The 17,194-nt window shown below is 40.7% G+C and overlaps 2 protein-coding genes across 2 annotated transcripts; both read right to left on the reverse strand.

The window, feature by feature from the left end:
* Positions 1 to 2,125: 2,125 nt before the first annotated feature.
* Positions 2,126 to 10,589, reverse strand: LOC132999652 (twinfilin-2). Its single transcript, XM_061069387.1, has 8 exons — positions 10,493 to 10,589; positions 7,085 to 7,263; positions 6,036 to 6,131; positions 4,413 to 4,517; positions 3,947 to 4,072; positions 3,673 to 3,823; positions 3,200 to 3,321; positions 2,126 to 2,293 (listed from the first exon to the last, which is right to left on the reverse strand). The coding sequence occupies exons 1-8, from the start codon at positions 10,587 to 10,589 to the stop codon at positions 2,126 to 2,128; spliced, it is 1,044 nt and encodes a 347-aa protein (XP_060925370.1).
* A 1,574-nt stretch (positions 10,590 to 12,163) lies between these two features.
* wdr82 (WD repeat domain 82) lies at positions 12,164 to 17,035 on the reverse strand. Its single transcript, XM_061069386.1, has 9 exons — positions 16,663 to 17,035; positions 15,090 to 15,187; positions 14,239 to 14,305; positions 14,031 to 14,130; positions 13,811 to 13,927; positions 13,568 to 13,723; positions 13,230 to 13,299; positions 12,603 to 12,745; positions 12,164 to 12,371 (listed from the first exon to the last, which is right to left on the reverse strand). Exons 1-9 carry the CDS (start codon positions 16,821 to 16,823, stop codon positions 12,342 to 12,344), a joined length of 942 nt encoding a protein of 313 aa, XP_060925369.1. The 5' UTR covers positions 16,824 to 17,035; the 3' UTR covers positions 12,164 to 12,341.
* Positions 17,036 to 17,194: the final 159 nt, after the last annotated feature.

Below are 17,194 nucleotides of genomic sequence, written 5' to 3' on the forward strand. Positions count from 1 at the left end.
AGGTGAGTCATCACACATAATGAACCTTTCTAAATTGTCACAAATAAAAACCAGAATCTAGACAGATCTTACTTCTGAAACAAGTTATTATTGTAACTTCATTGCAGAACAAAAAATACAGTTTTAATGTATGAAGATATTTGAGCCAGTGTTTGTTCGCATTTTCCAAGATATTCCCAAAAGTTCTTTCACTCTCTTTGTGTAAATATGTGATATCTGTTGTGTGTGACTAACTCCTTCATTTGCATCCTGCACTGGGGGGGCAGCCCCGCAGCGTCGGTCTGCTGCAGAAATCAACACCACATATCTGCACGCTGACAGCCTGACTATAATTAACTCGGCCTGTGTGAACACACTGCATACCCAGAACTTACTAAGAATCAGTGAAATGAAGTTTGGGATCCAGTGAATAACTGCTGTTTTCTTCGAAGGTGGAGAAAAGAAAAAAAAAATTCCCTGAATCTTCTGAGAAAAACTTTCACTGCCTGGAATTTGTAGCATAAGTTGATCCATTATATGTTGGAGAGAGACATTTATTCAAAGGCAGAGCTTTGTTAACAGGCCTGGACATATCTGCTGAGTAAGGCTGTCCCTAACTGCATAATATGATTTAACTGGCAAAATCTGAAAAAATAGTCTCAAATGTGTTTTTCCCTTTGCAGGTTTGTGCATTCATGCAACTCTGGGTTGATGATATTAAAACCCAAAGTATGATCATCATTTTGCAGATGTAATAATGATTTTAGAAATGCTAACAAGCTTGACTTTATGGGATAAAAATTCTGGCCTCCACCACTTTGAACAAATCTGAAAGATCTCGACAAGCATCCATTTGAATCGCTGTTAGATTCGTTACAGACGTTCACAGAATCCTCCTGACTGTAGTGAGCCAGTGGACGTGCATCCAAAAGTGTTTATGGTAATCAAGCTTGTAAACCAAGAAATCTAGTTTTTTATACATTAGCCCTGGTGGCAGATTTGTCCTGTTGAGCAGATAGACTACGAGCTCACAGGGTTAAATCCACACACTGCAGCCTTTCAGCCGCTGCAGCCTCCCTGTGTTGCATCGCCGTGAGGGGAAATGTATTATTGGAGATCTGAACGTTTTTTATCTCAACACAACAGGCCGGCCACAGCACCAGCCTTAACCATGAGGAGTATTTACAGTCATATCACAGGAAGCATCCCCATGTTTTAACCACATGCCAGATAAAAAAAGATTAATCCCTTCTGAGAAAGTCTAATTCCACAGTATAAACAAGGTTTTATTTAGAGTTTCCTTTCACATTGTATTTTTCTTACAAACATTGTTGATACAAAACAGGGACACATCTGAAGAATGTACATGTCAGTAGCCCACAACAGTGTAAATTACATATGTATGTATAATAACAATATGGAAGACAGAGGGGGATCTCCATCACTGCATAATCTGACTCTTTTACAAATAGGAGGTCATCAAAACATGCTTTCTTTGATATTTGATTCATATTGTTACCTCCACCAAGGACTTTGTGTTTGTTTGGTGGTTTGAAAACAGGATTACGCAAAAAAGACCGAACAGATTTCCACGAAACTTGGTGGACAAAGGGATCCAAGAAAGAAAACGTTCAAATTTTGTGCAGATCCAGACAAAAAGGCAGATTCCAGAGATAAGACGTTTTGTGACATTTGCCACGATTTTCCGGAGAATAATGCATGGATCTTGATCTTTATTAAATCGATCTTGAGGAAGAAAGTCAGGGATATTTAGAGCACTGATATACGCTTGTTTAAAGTTTGTTGCAAATCCACAAACTGGTTGACAGGACTTCTTTCAGCCTGTGGCGTGGATAGGGGCCTTGGTGGAGGTTTGTGCTCTACTAGGTGTAAACGGCAAGTATATCATCATTTTGTTGTTTCATTTTACGGAGAAATATCTTCACAGAAAGAAAAGAGTAACAGAATCAAAGAGAGGGACATTTCCATTAAAAACGTATTTGTTGTGTATATTGCAATTCGGGACACAAAGAGGAAATCTACCAGCGTGCTCCCCCCCTCTGGGCTCGATGGAGGTGTTAGTGGGTTTGGGGACGAGATGATCGGAGCTACAGGCACAACATGGGAGGAGAGGTTTCGTCCACATCTAGCTGCTCTGCACGGACTGGCCTGTCCCCTTGATGAGACGCTTGTGTCCCCTTTTCCCTGCCGGACCGCGGGGCTTAGCAAAGGCCTGTGTGTGGGCATGTTGCTTGGGATGGACCTCGTCGTACAGGAACTCCTCTGTCAGTTCATCTCCGTTATCAATCTCCAACTGTAAAAAGACAAAAGAAGCAGGCGTTAAAAAATGTTGTGAGCACAGTGTTTGTTAAAGAACGTAAATGACTGTGACATCTAGTCATTGTGATAAGATTGTGTATGTTTAGAACTGTATACAACCAGGTAACCAAAGTTTTTTCAGAGGCCATGAATTCAAATCCACCTTAAATGCACCCTTATTTTTCTCCCCAATTTTTAAATGTTTCACACTTTTATTAAGTTCATAGTTCAATTTTAATTCCTTTAAACTCTATCTTGCAACATTAGAATTGTACTCAGTTGATTGCATGCTTCCGCGGAGAGCCGACAGTCCCCTTAATTTTGGTCGAGCTGCATCAAATTACAAAATTACTCATAACTATCCGTTCCCTGAACATGCCCGATTGGTTTTCATCAAGACATCATAATTTAGTCCCTTGTAAAATGTTGAAAGATTCCCTATCTGGCTACGTTAAAGAAACTGAAAAAAAATAAATTCCTGATCCACCCCCTGATCCAGATCCACTACAAAGTGTAATGGGTTCTGCCCTGACCTATACCACATTCTTCCACTGAATTTCATGGTAATCTATCAAGTTGTTTTTGTGTTTCTGCTTACTTTATACAAACACAGATGAAAACATCCTTGGCGGTGATACTAAACAACTGAATCCTGTGTCAGATGATCTACACACTGCTGACAACACATTGCCGGTGTAGAAACATGAATTATCCTTTATGTGTTTATTCTGGGAAGTAGATCAAATATGACTTATTTTATGTGAAATACTGGAAAGTGCCACAAAAAGAGTTTCTAAGAAATAAAATCCAGAGAAAACAAAACCCCAGTGTCCTCAGTGGCAGCTCTGATCCCGTATGAACCTGTATTATCCAATTTATTCTCCATCTATCCATCAGGTACCTTTTTAGCAATTTCCAACTGGTAATCTTTCTCCACGTCCTCCAGTAGTCGACTCTTGCAGCTGGAATACAGCATTCGCTCCTTGATGCTGCAGCTGTACCCTGGCATGGAGTATATGAACACTGCAGACCAGGAAAGAGAACAGATTTCCGAGATCAGATTTCGAAGAATTAGGAGTAAATCTTTACAGTTGATGTAGATCAGCTGTTAGAAAACTGGAGGCAACATCCTCATCGAGGCACCAGGATGAATTATGGAGTAAAAAAAAGTGATTCTTTTTTTCTCCGATTTGTGTCTGGATTTAGCTTTTTTCTCGTGAAAGTCTGAATACCTGGATACTGGGCCCTCTTTCAGCAGATTCAGCTTATTCATGATTTATTACATGTCAAATTTGAAAAGGGTCTCTGGTCAAAACAGTTCAGAATCCTCAGTGTCTCTCAGGGTTGACAGTTGAGGCATTCAGACGCACATACCGACAGACACCAGGTAGTCTCCTTCGTGGGAGTGCTTGTAGAGGAAGAAGTGATATCTGGGAGTGTCTTTGGGAACTCTGCTGGGCAGATCCCGAGTTTCTGTCGGGCTGGAATGAACCAGCTCGATGATCTCCTTCTCTACGTCCAACCTCTGCAACACAATGAATAAACAGTGGACAAGGAGTAAATCAACAGTTCTGACACCAAACTCATCTCAGCAGAACAGGGCCTCTGTTTTTCTCTCTATATATAAATGTCATTTCCTCAGGCTGACCAGTTGTATGTAGTTGATGTTCTTTTGGGCCATTTGCTGCAGGGCTCTTCTGGCTGTGTCCTGCAGAGGGAAAGCGAGGCCCTGAAGCGTCTGGTGCTTTGTCTCCACGCTGATCTCTGTCGTCACCTGCAGGGGGCAGCATGCAAACACACTATGAGCCTCTAAAGCAGGACCCAGAGCGCTCATAATGGGATAATACAGCTTGACCTCACTGTACTGTGGTGCAACTGCATTTTCATTTTTATTACAGCTAACAGATTCGGGTTCTCTCTCTTAATGTCCTTATTAACATCAAATCTGAGTTAAATATACACAGACTGTATGTGTCTTGTCAACATACCTGTTTAACTCGGCCCTGAAAAAAAAAGGCAAACACAACAAAATGTTACAATTAGAGGAAACAAATTTAAGACAGCAGGAAAAAAAGAGCTCACATACAAAGCTCTGTGGCACGTTGACCTCTCACCTCGGTGATTTTGATCCTCTGGAGCTCCTGCTCGGCTAACGTGAGCGGGGCCGGACCTGAGCAGGAGGACACATGGCGTTGGTAGCCCAGCAAACAGATGTCCTCCTAGTGTCAAACAAGAGCGTCTTCTTAAAACACGTCGTTAAAAGCAGCACAGACGGTTTGTTGCAGTAAATTACAGAGAAAGAATAAAAAACATGATCCCTGTGGTATTATCTGGAGTTGGGTTTTAAATGCTCGTAAAATAAGATCTGATCGTCACATAAGTCACAAGTGATGACAACCACAATGTGCTGCCGCCAATAACACACACACAGTTATGACCTTGTCTTTATTAAACACATCCATCAGACATCCACAGTGCCGATAGATGTAGTAACTTCCTTTGGCGGCAATATCCTCAAACCATGACTCCCAGTACGTGTGGATCAGACCAGCACAATGTTCGGGAGGAATCATGGAGCTGTCTCCCCACAGAATTGCATCATGTTCCCAGGGTGTCTGGTGTAAACGACTCTCTGAGGTCAATCAACAACATCTTTATTGGGTTAAGCTGTGGTCTCTGACTGAGCTTTTCCAACTGGTGATTTTATTTCGTCGAAGTCTTTCTGTGTGAGAGCTAAATCAGTGCTCACAATCATTTTCCTGCTGCTGTATCACCCAACTTCTCATCCTCAGCCTGAGCCGACCTGATATTTTCCTCTGAAACACCTTGATAAGCATAGGAACTCTTTTTCTCACAGAAGTTGTCCACAGCAGAAGGGAAGAGGAAGCTCCCACTGCCCTGGTTCAACTGGTGTTTTCATTTTACGTTGCAGTGCAGTGCTATTTTTACACCACACACGTATCTGCATGTTCCTTCATAAACAATTCAACCTTAGTTGCACCAGTCCACATTTCACTTTCACTGCAGTGTCCTGGAGCTGATTGCCAGACTTGAGAGCAGCAGCTCATCTTCCCATGATGCTCCATGATTTACATACGGCCGACTTGTGAACAGAGATATTTACCAGCTGTATTATCCCCGATTATTTTTAAACCAGTAGCTTTACTCTGACGGCTAATGAGAGTCACAGAAATAAACTGGAGTATCATTCAGTAAAGTTCACACCTCCACCAAAGCCCAACAAGGCCCAAGTGATTAGGATTCATTTATTTTATAGAAAAATAACAAATTATCATTGAGTAATTTTGCTTCTGTAAAATTCACATAATTTGTTTTCCTCAAAAGATTACAATAGTTTGGTTCTAATTATGTCATAATTATGTCATAATTACAACCAATGAAACCACATTTAAATCCTCTAGATTCAGAATTTTATTTGGATCTGCAACAAATTGTAAACAATCATAAACATACGTTTCCTAAACAAGCCCGATTTTTTTATCCTCTGATAAATCCGAGGGAAATGCTGAAAAATGTCCCGTCTGTCAATGTTAAAGAAAGTGAAAGAAAAACCACGAACTGTTTTATGATGTTTTCAATATATAGACAAGTGCGAGAAAATTATCTTTTTGTTGAGAAAATGTAAACACAACAGAGGTTTTGACAGATGGATGCAGATCGTTTCACAGGGTTCACATGGTGCTACTCTCTTTATAATGAAATGTGATAGCTCTGACCTCTGCTGTGCCGAACATCTCGTACTTGACGTGGCCGCCGCCGAGCTCCTTCTTCACTGTGGCTCTCGTGGCAGCGTACAACATCTTTTGTTTCACCTGCAAACATCAGAGGGACAAACGTGTGTGTTTGTGTGTTTGCTGTGGGAGGAAAATAAATGCTCAGGTTTATTTGTTGTTGCAGATGTTTTTATGGGCTCCGATCACCATCCAAACAGACCTAGTTTAAAGGGATATTCCATGAATTTTACACTTCAATCATACTATGGGAATACATTATGGGAAATGTGAGCGTGACCATTTAACCTATGGTCTCTAAACAATATGACTGATTGCTTTTTGACTGGAGTGATTACTGTGCACTACTGATGGACCTGGTTTATCACAAAACCTTTATCCAATAGGTTACTTTGACTATGATCATCAACCTAAAAACTGTTTTAGATTCATGTTTAATCATTACTTTATTATACCATTTTGAGTATACTATAATTTAGTTTACTATCATACTATTTTGATAGCTTTAGTAGGGCTAATAAATTGTTGTAGGGTACATATTCATCATTTATTGTAATTGTTTATGTGTCTATTTGTCATTTTTCTGCTCCGGTTTTGCATATGTTTGATCTACCCATGTATTTGAATTCATTCATTTGAATATACCCTAGTTTACAATTTGAGTATTAACAAATATATTATTATATTAATACTCACAACTGAGAGAGCTCACTGACATATACACGCTGCATCTATTACTATTCTGGCTCTTTCTGAGGCTTCTACCCCCCCGTTAATGTTTTCTTTGGTAGTTTTTTCAGACTCTTGTTGATAAATAAGGGACTAATAATGGATGGGATTTTATAGTTATCCCACAAAAATCAAGTGCCTGAAAATCAGGATATTGCGTTGTTCGCTGTTTTAATTCTTGAGTGACTCCTAAACTTACATTTTTTAATTAAATAGAAATGCGGTTCTTTAAAATCTGCATGCTAAACACCAATAACATGTTGTTATGTGCAGCCACAGCGCAGAATATACGTGTTTTGTCTTACTGGAGACTGGTCAGGAGACCACGAGATGAAGATCCACTCGTAGCCCTGTGCATTCTGGGAGTCAAGGCGGAACAGGATGTAGCAGGGCTCCTGGTCGTCCAGGAGAGGAAGCAGGAAGCGGTCGTAGTCCTGGTCCCAGCTCTGGTCCGGCTCCCTGCAAGCCCCCAGCACCAGCTGCTCTGAAATCAGACCACTACTCATCACATACCTTAGCCCATGAATTACATGTAGCTTGGCCTTTGCAAAACCTTTTGACCCATAAAAGAAGCATCAGTTGATTTTACAGCCTTCAGCCACAGATCCTAATGATTTACATGAAGCAATGTGACCATATCAAGAGGTGAAGATCTTGAGAACATTTCGTTGTACAGCTCAAACAGAATGCAAACAATTTGAGATAACACACACAAAAGCTTCTTTTTTTCTTATTTCTATTATATATGTTATTGTACAGGTTATGTTTTCGTCTGCATTTGTTTGTTATTAAGCAGGATTACCACACAAAGATGTGCTATGGACCACTTAAGAACCCATATAGGTGAGAATTGGGATCAGGGGTTGGATCCAGGATTATTGAAAATTATTATAATATTTTCAGAAATCAGGCATGTTTAGCGGAATGATATCTATAAGTGTGTAGAATATGGTGCAGATCTAATTAAAAACCTGGGTCTAGTAAGTTTAAATTTTATGTTCAACCACCATGAGTTCCTCTGCTCATGTCTCCCTATGTCCCTGAGCTGTGTCCAGCTGCTTGCTGCGCTGAGAGAAGCCAAAGATCCTCCGTTAAAAATATGACAGGATTCATTTCTGACTGACTGGACAGGACTCGGTCGAATCCCTCAAAGGAGCTGACGAGGAAAATCAAAACCTTAATAGCTTTGGTTAATTAAGTTCTCAAAACATACATACAAACCCTAAGTCGGATGGCCTTGTGGGGTGCAGGGCGGGTTTTCCCGACAGTCTCTCGGGACATGTTGCTATTCTGAGCTGCAACACATTCCATCCCTGCACGCACGCACACTTTCCACCAGCCATTCTCTCTCAGGCCTTCATGTTGATATTAAACGTGTGTAAATGGCTCAGTTTAGGTGTTCGAGCCTAAGACAGTTGTAAAACCGCCAGGTATCAGGGGACAGGTCAGATGGAGTAGAACAGGATAGGTGACAGGAAGTGACCCACTGAGCTGGTGGTGATGAAACAGACTTGTGGGATCTGGTTTCTCCTCTGACATTGGAAAGAACATGAGTGTCACCGGGCAGCGGGACGCAAACTGTGTCCAGTCACATGTCGCTCAAAATAACCGGGTGACTCCGCGGAGAGATCAAAGTCAAACAGAGCTGACTGCTGGGAGACTGTCTGTCTTTATATAAACAGACACAAGGCGCAGAGAGAGAGAGAGAGACCTGGATGCATCTGTCATGAATCATATGACAGCCCTGCATTGGTCAATTACCAAAATAAGATGTAAACACCTCATGATCATACCAGTCCACATCCACAATCAGCAACCCAGAAACCTGTTGCCTCACTGAGCACCTCTTACATGAACCACCCAGCTGAACAACAACTGCCGCAATGGTTTACTGACCTGTTTTCTACATACTCAGTTGTGTCTGGGCTACATGTCACCAACCCACCACAACAGGCTCAGAGCGGTGTGAGGTTCAGCTGCAGACAGGGACAGTTTAAGCCTCTCATGTATCGTACACATTGTGGTCACTGAGCTAAAGCATGTGTGATTTTCAGAAAAAATAAATACCCAGCAACCTTTGAAAAAACCCAGGAAATAGTTCAAGAGTTTTCCCAAAAGATTTTAAAGACCCTTCCCACGATCTGGATTTCAAATGAATCTGCAGCTCAATACAAAAATATTTACTCTCCACCAAGGAGCTTGTGTGTTCACCCCTGTCTGTTTGTTTATTGGTTTGTTTTTGGTTGTGATACACAAACACTACAGGACAATTTCCACGAAATGTAGTGGAAGGAAAATGTGGTGCAGAAAATTGCGAAATTTATAATTTTTTCCCCCCCAAAGGAATAATTCATAGATCTTGAAAAATTAAAAAATCTGGCACGTTGAGGGAACTGATATCTAGAACTGTAGGAAAGTTGGTGAACATGATGAATTTAAGGGAACTGTTGGGCCTGGATGGAGCTTTGTGCTCTACTGAGTGTCATTAGTGTTTGACCTGTTTTTCTTGAGTCACACAAAGGTTGGTGCCCCTGATCAACCTTTATGGTCTGTGACAAAAATAACAATCCCTTGATTTTGTCTAGACTTGTTGCATTTTAATATATTTCTAGAAAATAATCATTTTTTTGCCCTTTTTCTTGTGTGGCATAGAAAACCAGCGCAGAGATTTGTATTTCTTTGCAAACTGGATTAGAAAATACTGTTTAAAACTAATTATCAAGAAATTTGATTTATTTTTAATCCAATTGTGAGAAGAGTCTAACAATGTAGATGTGGTCTGTTAAACTGGGGTTGTCAAATATTATTTATTGTAATATGATTATGATCTGCTGTGATAGAATGTGACTTGATTGTAAATGCTTCTTATTCTTGGATCTCTGACTGTTTCATACGATTATGTTCTAGAGGGACAAAGGGGTAAAGTATTTAATTTAAAGAAAAAAGTGAAGGTCTCACAAAAGTCTTATCATTTCCTGTCTTGATCATCAACTCATGACCCCCCAGATTGGGAACCACTGGCCTGCAGTATAAACTTCTGAGCTACATGACAACTTTAACGGCAGTTTTAGGTCTAATTATTTGTTTTGTGTTTCCATCCTGCAGGGATGAGTCAGTTAACTAAGATGTCCAGCACGTTGTATTTTACCTGTTTTACTGACATTATATTGTTTCACTGTTAGGAATCAGAAACTGAAATGCTGGAAACCATTGATCAAGACTCGTTACAAAGATTTACTGATTTTATTATCTCCACCAAGGAGGTTATGCTTTCACTTGTCCGTTTGCAAGCTGACACAAAAATGTCATTACCATGAAACTTAGTGGAAGAATGTGCTGAGGGTCAGGAAAGAACCAGGAAAAAATAATCCACACAATTTTGATGTTTTTTTTGTGTTTCTCACTTTCTTGACATTCATTGATTTCATAGGGAATAATATTAGGATTCTGATGAAAGAAATATGTCATATTTAGGGACTGATATCTGAGTGTGTGAGCTTTGGCGGTAGGTTTAGTGAGCACCATAGTTTGTAAACTTATGACTCAGGAGATCAAATTCAAAGCAATCCCTATAATTAGATATTAACTCAAGTTAAACTGTGAGCACTTTAAACAGTGAATAAACAACAGCATGAATGATTGAGGTTTTACATCCAGTCCCACTTGGGGGCCTGCTCCATCGTATACACTGGCCGTTGCCCCGGGTCACTCACCGTCTTGGATGCGCACCTTGATGAGGCGCACTGCTCCTCCTCTCGCTCTGGCCAGGAACTCCCTGAGCTCTGGCGTCACCACTAGTGCGAGAAACATGGCGGGTCAGTGTCTTCCTCCCGCCAGGCACAGCAGCAGGGGGGTTGAGAGACAGAGGAAGAAGCAGCAGCAGACAGGAAAGGAAAAAAGCTCCACAGCACAAGGCCCAAAAAAAATCTGTCCAATCAAGAGACAGTGAAGTCCAACCAAAGGACCCTGTTGTGAAAGCTCGGCCTTTACTCGGACTCTGAAGAGGTTTGTCGAGTGCGACTCGACTCGATGAGAGAGCGTGACAGTATGAGAAGGTACATTGCTCAAGTAACTAGGACAGTATCATGTGCTTACAGTGAGAGGTAACCTGATCACCTCACTCCCAAATTTAGCTCCCACTGACTGTGTCTGTCCGCCCAGTCCTGTGAGCTGGTCTGTGAAACCCCCACAGCACTACAGCACCTGCAGTGGAGAGTCAAACCCAGCAGTGAACAACTTCAACTTCTGAAGCAAGTTCGAATAAAGTCAGATATATTGTCTATAAACAAGTCAAATTGATAGGTCAGTACTTAGATCTGAACTCACTGAAATATAGTTTCACCATTTAACAGTTAAATGGACTGTAGCCTTCCTCTCATTAAGATTTTACAATGTGTTTGAGGTAAAACACAATTTTTCTGGTGATAATCAGTTACAAATCAGTAATTTAAGCTGATGAGAGGGAAAAAAAGGAGTACAAATCTTTTGCTAAATTCAAAAGCCAAATTCGATAATAAATAAAAAGGCACTCAGAGTGAAGACCTCCAACAGTCCCCTTATTAAACAACCTTTAAATTAACTAGATCTGGATTTATATTTGGATCCAAATTGGACACACTCATGTTAGATGTTTTTCATTAAAACCAATAAAGTGAAAAACATATCCTGGATCCAGACCGAAGTACAACAGTTTCTTCTCTGATCGACACCACATCTTTCCACTGACTTGTGTGTTAATCTGTCCAGTGGTTTGTGTAATCACGCTACGACACAAACAAATGCAGATGAAAACAACCTCTTGTTGCTATGGAGACATTGCAAATCCCAGTCAGCTTGACAACAGTGATGATCGACACCTGATCTTGTTGACATCATTTTCTAAATATAAGACAGACATTTTGTAACAGGCAGCGCGTGTTTATAATGTCTCTTATGTGTAGTGAGAATGAAATCTGATAAATATTACCATGGCAACATAAATCATCTTCAAAATTTCAACATGAGTGACCCAGCTGCGATTGGTCAAATCCTCCTTAGTAGAAACTTATAACTATATTTCCCTTTGAATAGTAATATAGATATATATGCCTATAACTGACTTCATATGAACACAAGTATAGATTTAAATGAAATTCATTAATATCATTGTGTATAGACTCATCTGAAAGGACTCAACTGATTCCAGCATGAGTTTGTATCTTAATATGTCACACTTCCATAGGTTTGAATAATGTATTAATTTAAAAAACAATATATTTTCTCTGAATCTTCAAAATATTCTATGTAATATTTTGCATCTTTAAAGACTTCTGTTCATTATTTTGTAAAAATCCAAATCATGGACTAAGCATTCAAACATGACACAACAATCGAGTTCACAAAACTTACAAAAGAAACAATTTAATGTTAAATAGAAATATAAAAAAGGACAATAGAGAACAAATCTATTTCTGAAAACAACTTATTTACAATTTGAGTTTGATTTGCCACAAATCCCTGTGATATTCACATTGAGCTGGTTTTGCTGACCCCTGCTGGTCACGTCCATCGCCTGCACTCCTCTCAGTCGTCTATCGTCGGCAGCCAGAACGCCTGAAAGTTCATTTAAAGATCCATTAAAATACACGTCGCTCACACACAAGACTCCTAATGTCATGTTATAACCTTTGAAGTCACTAAAATAGTTGTAACATAATTAATATTAGTGTCAAACTGCCACTGAAAAGAAGAAACTGAAGTCCCATGCATGGCTAACATGTCTTTTTTCCTGACACACTCTATAGAGCAATCATTGGAAACTTAACTCCCTTTGTTCACACTCACCATGTTGGAACAGGCACTTGCAAATGTCATGAACTTGGGGTTGAACTGTAAGCATGTGATTGGTCCTGTGTGCTTCCCATCTAATAGAGCCACCTTCATACCGCTCTCTGCGTTCCACACGTGGATCTTTCCGTCCTCTGACCCTGGAAAACATGGACGATTCAAATATTTGAGGAAAGTAGGACCAGCAATGAAGAAGATTTAACAAATCAGGTTTACTAAGAGTTTAATTTAAGACTTTCTAAGACCTCTTTAAAACTATAAAGTCGGCAATATTACACCATTGTAATTTCTGCACTGGCAAAAAGTTAAAAATGTATTTATATTCAACAGGAGCATGACTATACAGAACCATGTGTACAAGTTTTTTTTGTCTTTTTCCACAAGGTAAACCAAACAGATGTGCTGTTCTAAACCCATATCTCATATTAAATCCAATTTTAGGTATTGATTCTAGAATTTGTCATTTTTATTACAAATAACCCACTTCATATGTTTATAACACCTGTCAAAGACATTTTAAGACCCAAGATTCAGATTATTGGTTATGAGACCATTCAAGACTTGGTATAAAACTAATTCCAACACAGAGACAGCAAAGGGAGAGAAATGACAAACTTAACTTACCGATCATAACGAACTGAGAGTCAGGAGTGAACGACGCCTCTAGTGCTGCACATTTACTGTTGTTGTAGCCCTGTGGGTAAACACACAGCAGCATCCATGAGCAATCATTCAGAGATCAGTGAGACAGCAACAAAGACCCAACACCCTGGTACACACAGCTTGAATATTCACTTTTCTGATCCTCACTCTTAAAAAAAATGAAAAAATAAAGATGTAATTGAACTCGTCACTTGAATTTCCATTCATCAGTAATTTTCACTGTTAGTGTCCTGGTTGTGATCTAGATGTGCATCTGCCTTTGTTTTGGTTTCAATCATTAAGCACGAGTTGACTCTTACCCCAAACGAGTGCATCACAGCGCCCTTGAAAGCATCTAAGACCCGAAGAGCGGCGCCGTTTGTCGAAAGAAGAATTAATTTTCCATCGTTGCTAAATTTGAGTCCTGTCCACTCGCTCGTCCGGTCGTACTGAAGCTTGAAGGTTGCAAAGGGACCCTGTTGACAAACATGGTAATGACTGTTTAGCTCCCAATTTTAGAGAATTGTCATCTCATGATCCGAAACACATCAAACAGATCTTACCTTGTCAAATGAGCGCAGGTCGTAAAGTTTAACCATCTCTGAATTTATTCCTGCAGCAAAAATGAGACCTTCTGGGTCAAAGGAGCAAACTGGTTTCCCTTGCAGGTGCATCAGACCCTACAGGGGGCAAAAAACAGGAGAGGGTCAGTAACAGCTGTATCTCGCCATAAAAGAAGAATCAGAAACACCAGGAGACGTTCAACAAGTAAAACATTCTCACCTGGCAGTTGGGCGACCGCAGATCCCAAAGACGAATAGTTTTATCTAACGAACCAGAAATAAACGTATCGTCCACGGGAGACATGGAGAGGGACGTCACTCTAAAAACGCCACAACAAAAAAAAGAAGGAAATATTAGAACACAGAAACTAAACACAATCAAACCAAGGTAGAGAGCAAAGTAAGACAGGGAAACATTCAGTCCTCACCTTTTGTTATGCCCAGGAAAGTAGCGGATGTATTTGTTGTCATGGAGGGACAGGTATCGGATGGTATCTAAAGGAAGAGAAACATTACAATTAAAAGTGAGGAGGAGGAAAAAGAAAAGGCAAGAATGAGATTGCCATTAAAACCATGAACTCAATGGTGGGCAGATGTGATGAATAGACTCGACCGTGGGCAAGGCAGTCACTTGTACAGTTAGCTCCTGTATGGGGCAGAATCACAGACCCTCAAACTGTACAAACAACTACCTCAGACCACAGTGAGCAGTGTGGCATCCCAGATCCAGATGCTTTCCCCCGGGGTCCTTTACACATCAACGTCTCCACAGTACAACCAGTAAAACAGAGCATGACGCTGACAGAATGGAATCGGGATAACAAATGAAATTTTGATTAATCCAATTCTGCGATGCAACTTTAATGTCTTGTACATTAGAAAGAAGCATTTCAACAAGTCTGCAATAACTCAAATTGAACACCCCTAATTATTTGGCTATATTTTGCAAAACATGTTTGTAATTTTCATGATGAGGAGACACGTTAACCCACTTCATATGTTTTGAAGATCTATCAAAAGACAAGATTCTGATAATTGGATATTACTTCATTCAGGACTTGCTATAGAACACTAATTCCAACACAGACAACAATGGGAGGTCGGAGGTAAACATCCCACAATCATTACAGGCAGAGAGTACGAAACCACTGCGATTGTAGATTTTTGATGAGTTCTTGACTTTATGGAATAAAAACCATGTCACACAAACTGAACTTCTTTCATATTATCCACATTATTCAAACAATAACAACCAATAAGTATATGAGTGTCTACATACCATCGATTTTGTTGGAGCTGTAGACCACCGTGTTGGCAGCGTGCGTGTACCTGATCAGATCCACTCCATACTTCTTACTGTAGAGAGTCCTCTTGGGTCTGCCATCAAAGAGAGAGAGCAAACAGGCATTTAAAATCCCCTGAAATGTTTTGACAAATAATTTCATTGTCTTTTTGTAATTATTGCTTTCCATTCGCTGCTATAGTGGTTTGATTTTAACTATAGTTGAGACTATAATGATTTAAGCGCTGGCACGTCAACCTCAGCTGGTGTGGTCTCTTTACCCCTCAATGCTGGTCCCATTTGAGCTAAAGCTTTTGTTTTTTGTGCTTGTGTGGAGTTTGTGTTGGAGACTTGCGTTGTGTACTTGGGAACAAGGAGTGTGTAGATGTAAATGGACTCAATTCTAAAGTTGCGGGTGCTGCTCACGATTGGCGGTGAAGACGACAGATGTTTAGACAAAACTCGCATCCTTTGGATTTGAAGGGAAATCCACCCTAGGACATAAACAGCTTCAATATCTTACATATGGAACCTTCCATGCCATTAAGACTGAGGTATTATTCATCAGTTATGTTTAAATGCCTCTTTGAGCAGTTACAATTTTGGGAGAGCATTTGTAATTCGAGCTAGTAAATCGTAAAGATGCTCGTAGTAGACTGCAGGGTTACAGCTAGCTACGAGCAATTATTGTACTACTGTACTTTAAAAACGTGCGTCACACTCCTGTGTCCTCTTCAAACTGCTTGTTGTGTTCGTCCCACACTTTAAAAGCCTAACGCTAAATCATTTAAAGGTTAATGAGAGAACGGCAGCAAATGTTGGCATAAGAGAAGATGGATTCAGCCAAAAATGTGTGATTTATCTAAACACTACAATTGTAGCCAATTAATTTTTCCGCTGATCAACTTCTTCCAAAAGTATAATTGCAAATGATGATTGTATTGTGCATGAATCTTATTATTTACTTAATTTTGATCTTTGTTTTTACATTTTTGGGGAAAACAACAATTTGGATATTTGCCAAACCAAAACATAATCAGTGTAATATTATAATCCCTATATCAAAGAAAGGCAGCAAATGATCACATGTAAAAACGAACAAGAGACTAAATCGATTAATCATCAAAGATGGAGGGATTTTAATTAATTTACAGCAGCAGCTTTTATCTGCGACACTTGATTCCATTTGTCGCAATAATAAGAACCAGTGAGATTGATCAGCTGCACATTCCCACTCGAGCATCACTGGTTCTACTGGTGCAGGTTGTTTTTAAACCAACTCAGTTACTATCACCAGCTAATTACACTGTAAAAAAGACGTTTTGAGGATTCTCAACAGATTACGATCCACGTTTTAATACACATCCATACACGCACATGTGCATTGGTTTAATGAAGGGACAGGATTCGTGTAGCAGGAGATCTGCACCACACGTAATGAACGTGTAGTTAACGTTTCATACAAACCGCTGCAGCCTGGCAGCGCAGCAGGCCTCGCTAGCTAGCTAGTTAGCTTAGCGGCTAGCTGGCGTCGAACCCGGCGGTAAAATGGAGGCCGAGCCGTGCTTACTTTCCCTCCTGGCAGTCGTACAGCACCAGCGAGTCGTCGTCGCTGCTGGAGATGATGGTTTCTCCGTTCGAGCTGAAGTCGAAGCAGTTGACTTTCTCCGAGTTCTCCCGGAACACCTTGGCGACCCTGAAGCTCCGCAGCACATTGTCCGTCAGCTTCATGGTGGGGCCCGTGGGAGTGGGGGGGCCGCAGACCCTCGGCTGGCGGGGTGGAACCTGCCCACTGGGAACACTGGTGCAGCCGGTGGAGAACCAGCAGCGTGCAGAGCGGCGCGGAGCCGGGCTTTTAGATGAAGTGTGGCGGGGACGCAGAGACTGAAACCCGCCTGAAACGCTCCGGATCCTCGGGAGGGAAAAGCACCGCCTTCCCTCCACACGGCGGGCACGCGCATAGTCACCACCGGGCGCGCGCATGGGCCGGAAACCACGCGAGGTTGCTACTTATCGCGAGAGTTGTGTGATTGTTTGAATGAACGCAGCCTGTACGTTGTTGTGAAAACATAATCCAACATAAAACCATAGGTAAACTTTTC

Source organism: Limanda limanda, chromosome 4 (genome assembly GCF_963576545.1).
Source record: "Limanda limanda chromosome 4, fLimLim1.1, whole genome shotgun sequence".
Classification (NCBI taxonomy): Eukaryota; Metazoa; Chordata; class Actinopteri; order Pleuronectiformes; family Pleuronectidae; genus Limanda; species Limanda limanda.

Coding starts and splice junctions, on each gene's coding strand:
- LOC132999652 (XM_061069387.1), bottom strand. CDS start 10,589: ATGTTTCTCGCACTAGTGGTGACGCCAGAGCTCAGGGAGTTCCTGGCC. Junction 6,132..7,084: donor GGTCTCCTGACCAGTCTCCA/GTAAGACAAAAC, acceptor TGATGTTTGCAG/GTGAAACAAAAGATGTTGTA. Junction 4,073..4,412: donor AGAGGATCAAAATCACCGAG/GTGAGAGGTCAA, acceptor TGCCCCCTGCAG/GTGACGACAGAGATCAGCGT.
- wdr82 (XM_061069386.1), bottom strand. CDS start 16,823: ATGAAGCTGACGGACAATGTGCTGCGGAGCTTCAGGGTCGCCAAGGTG. Junction 12,746..13,229: donor CTCTCAGTTCGTTATGATCG/GTAAGTTAAGTT, acceptor CATGTTTTCCAG/GGTCAGAGGACGGAAAGATC. Junction 12,372..12,602: donor CAAGTGCCTGTTCCAACATG/GTGAGTGTGAAC, acceptor ATGAACTTTCAG/GCGTTCTGGCTGCCGACGAT.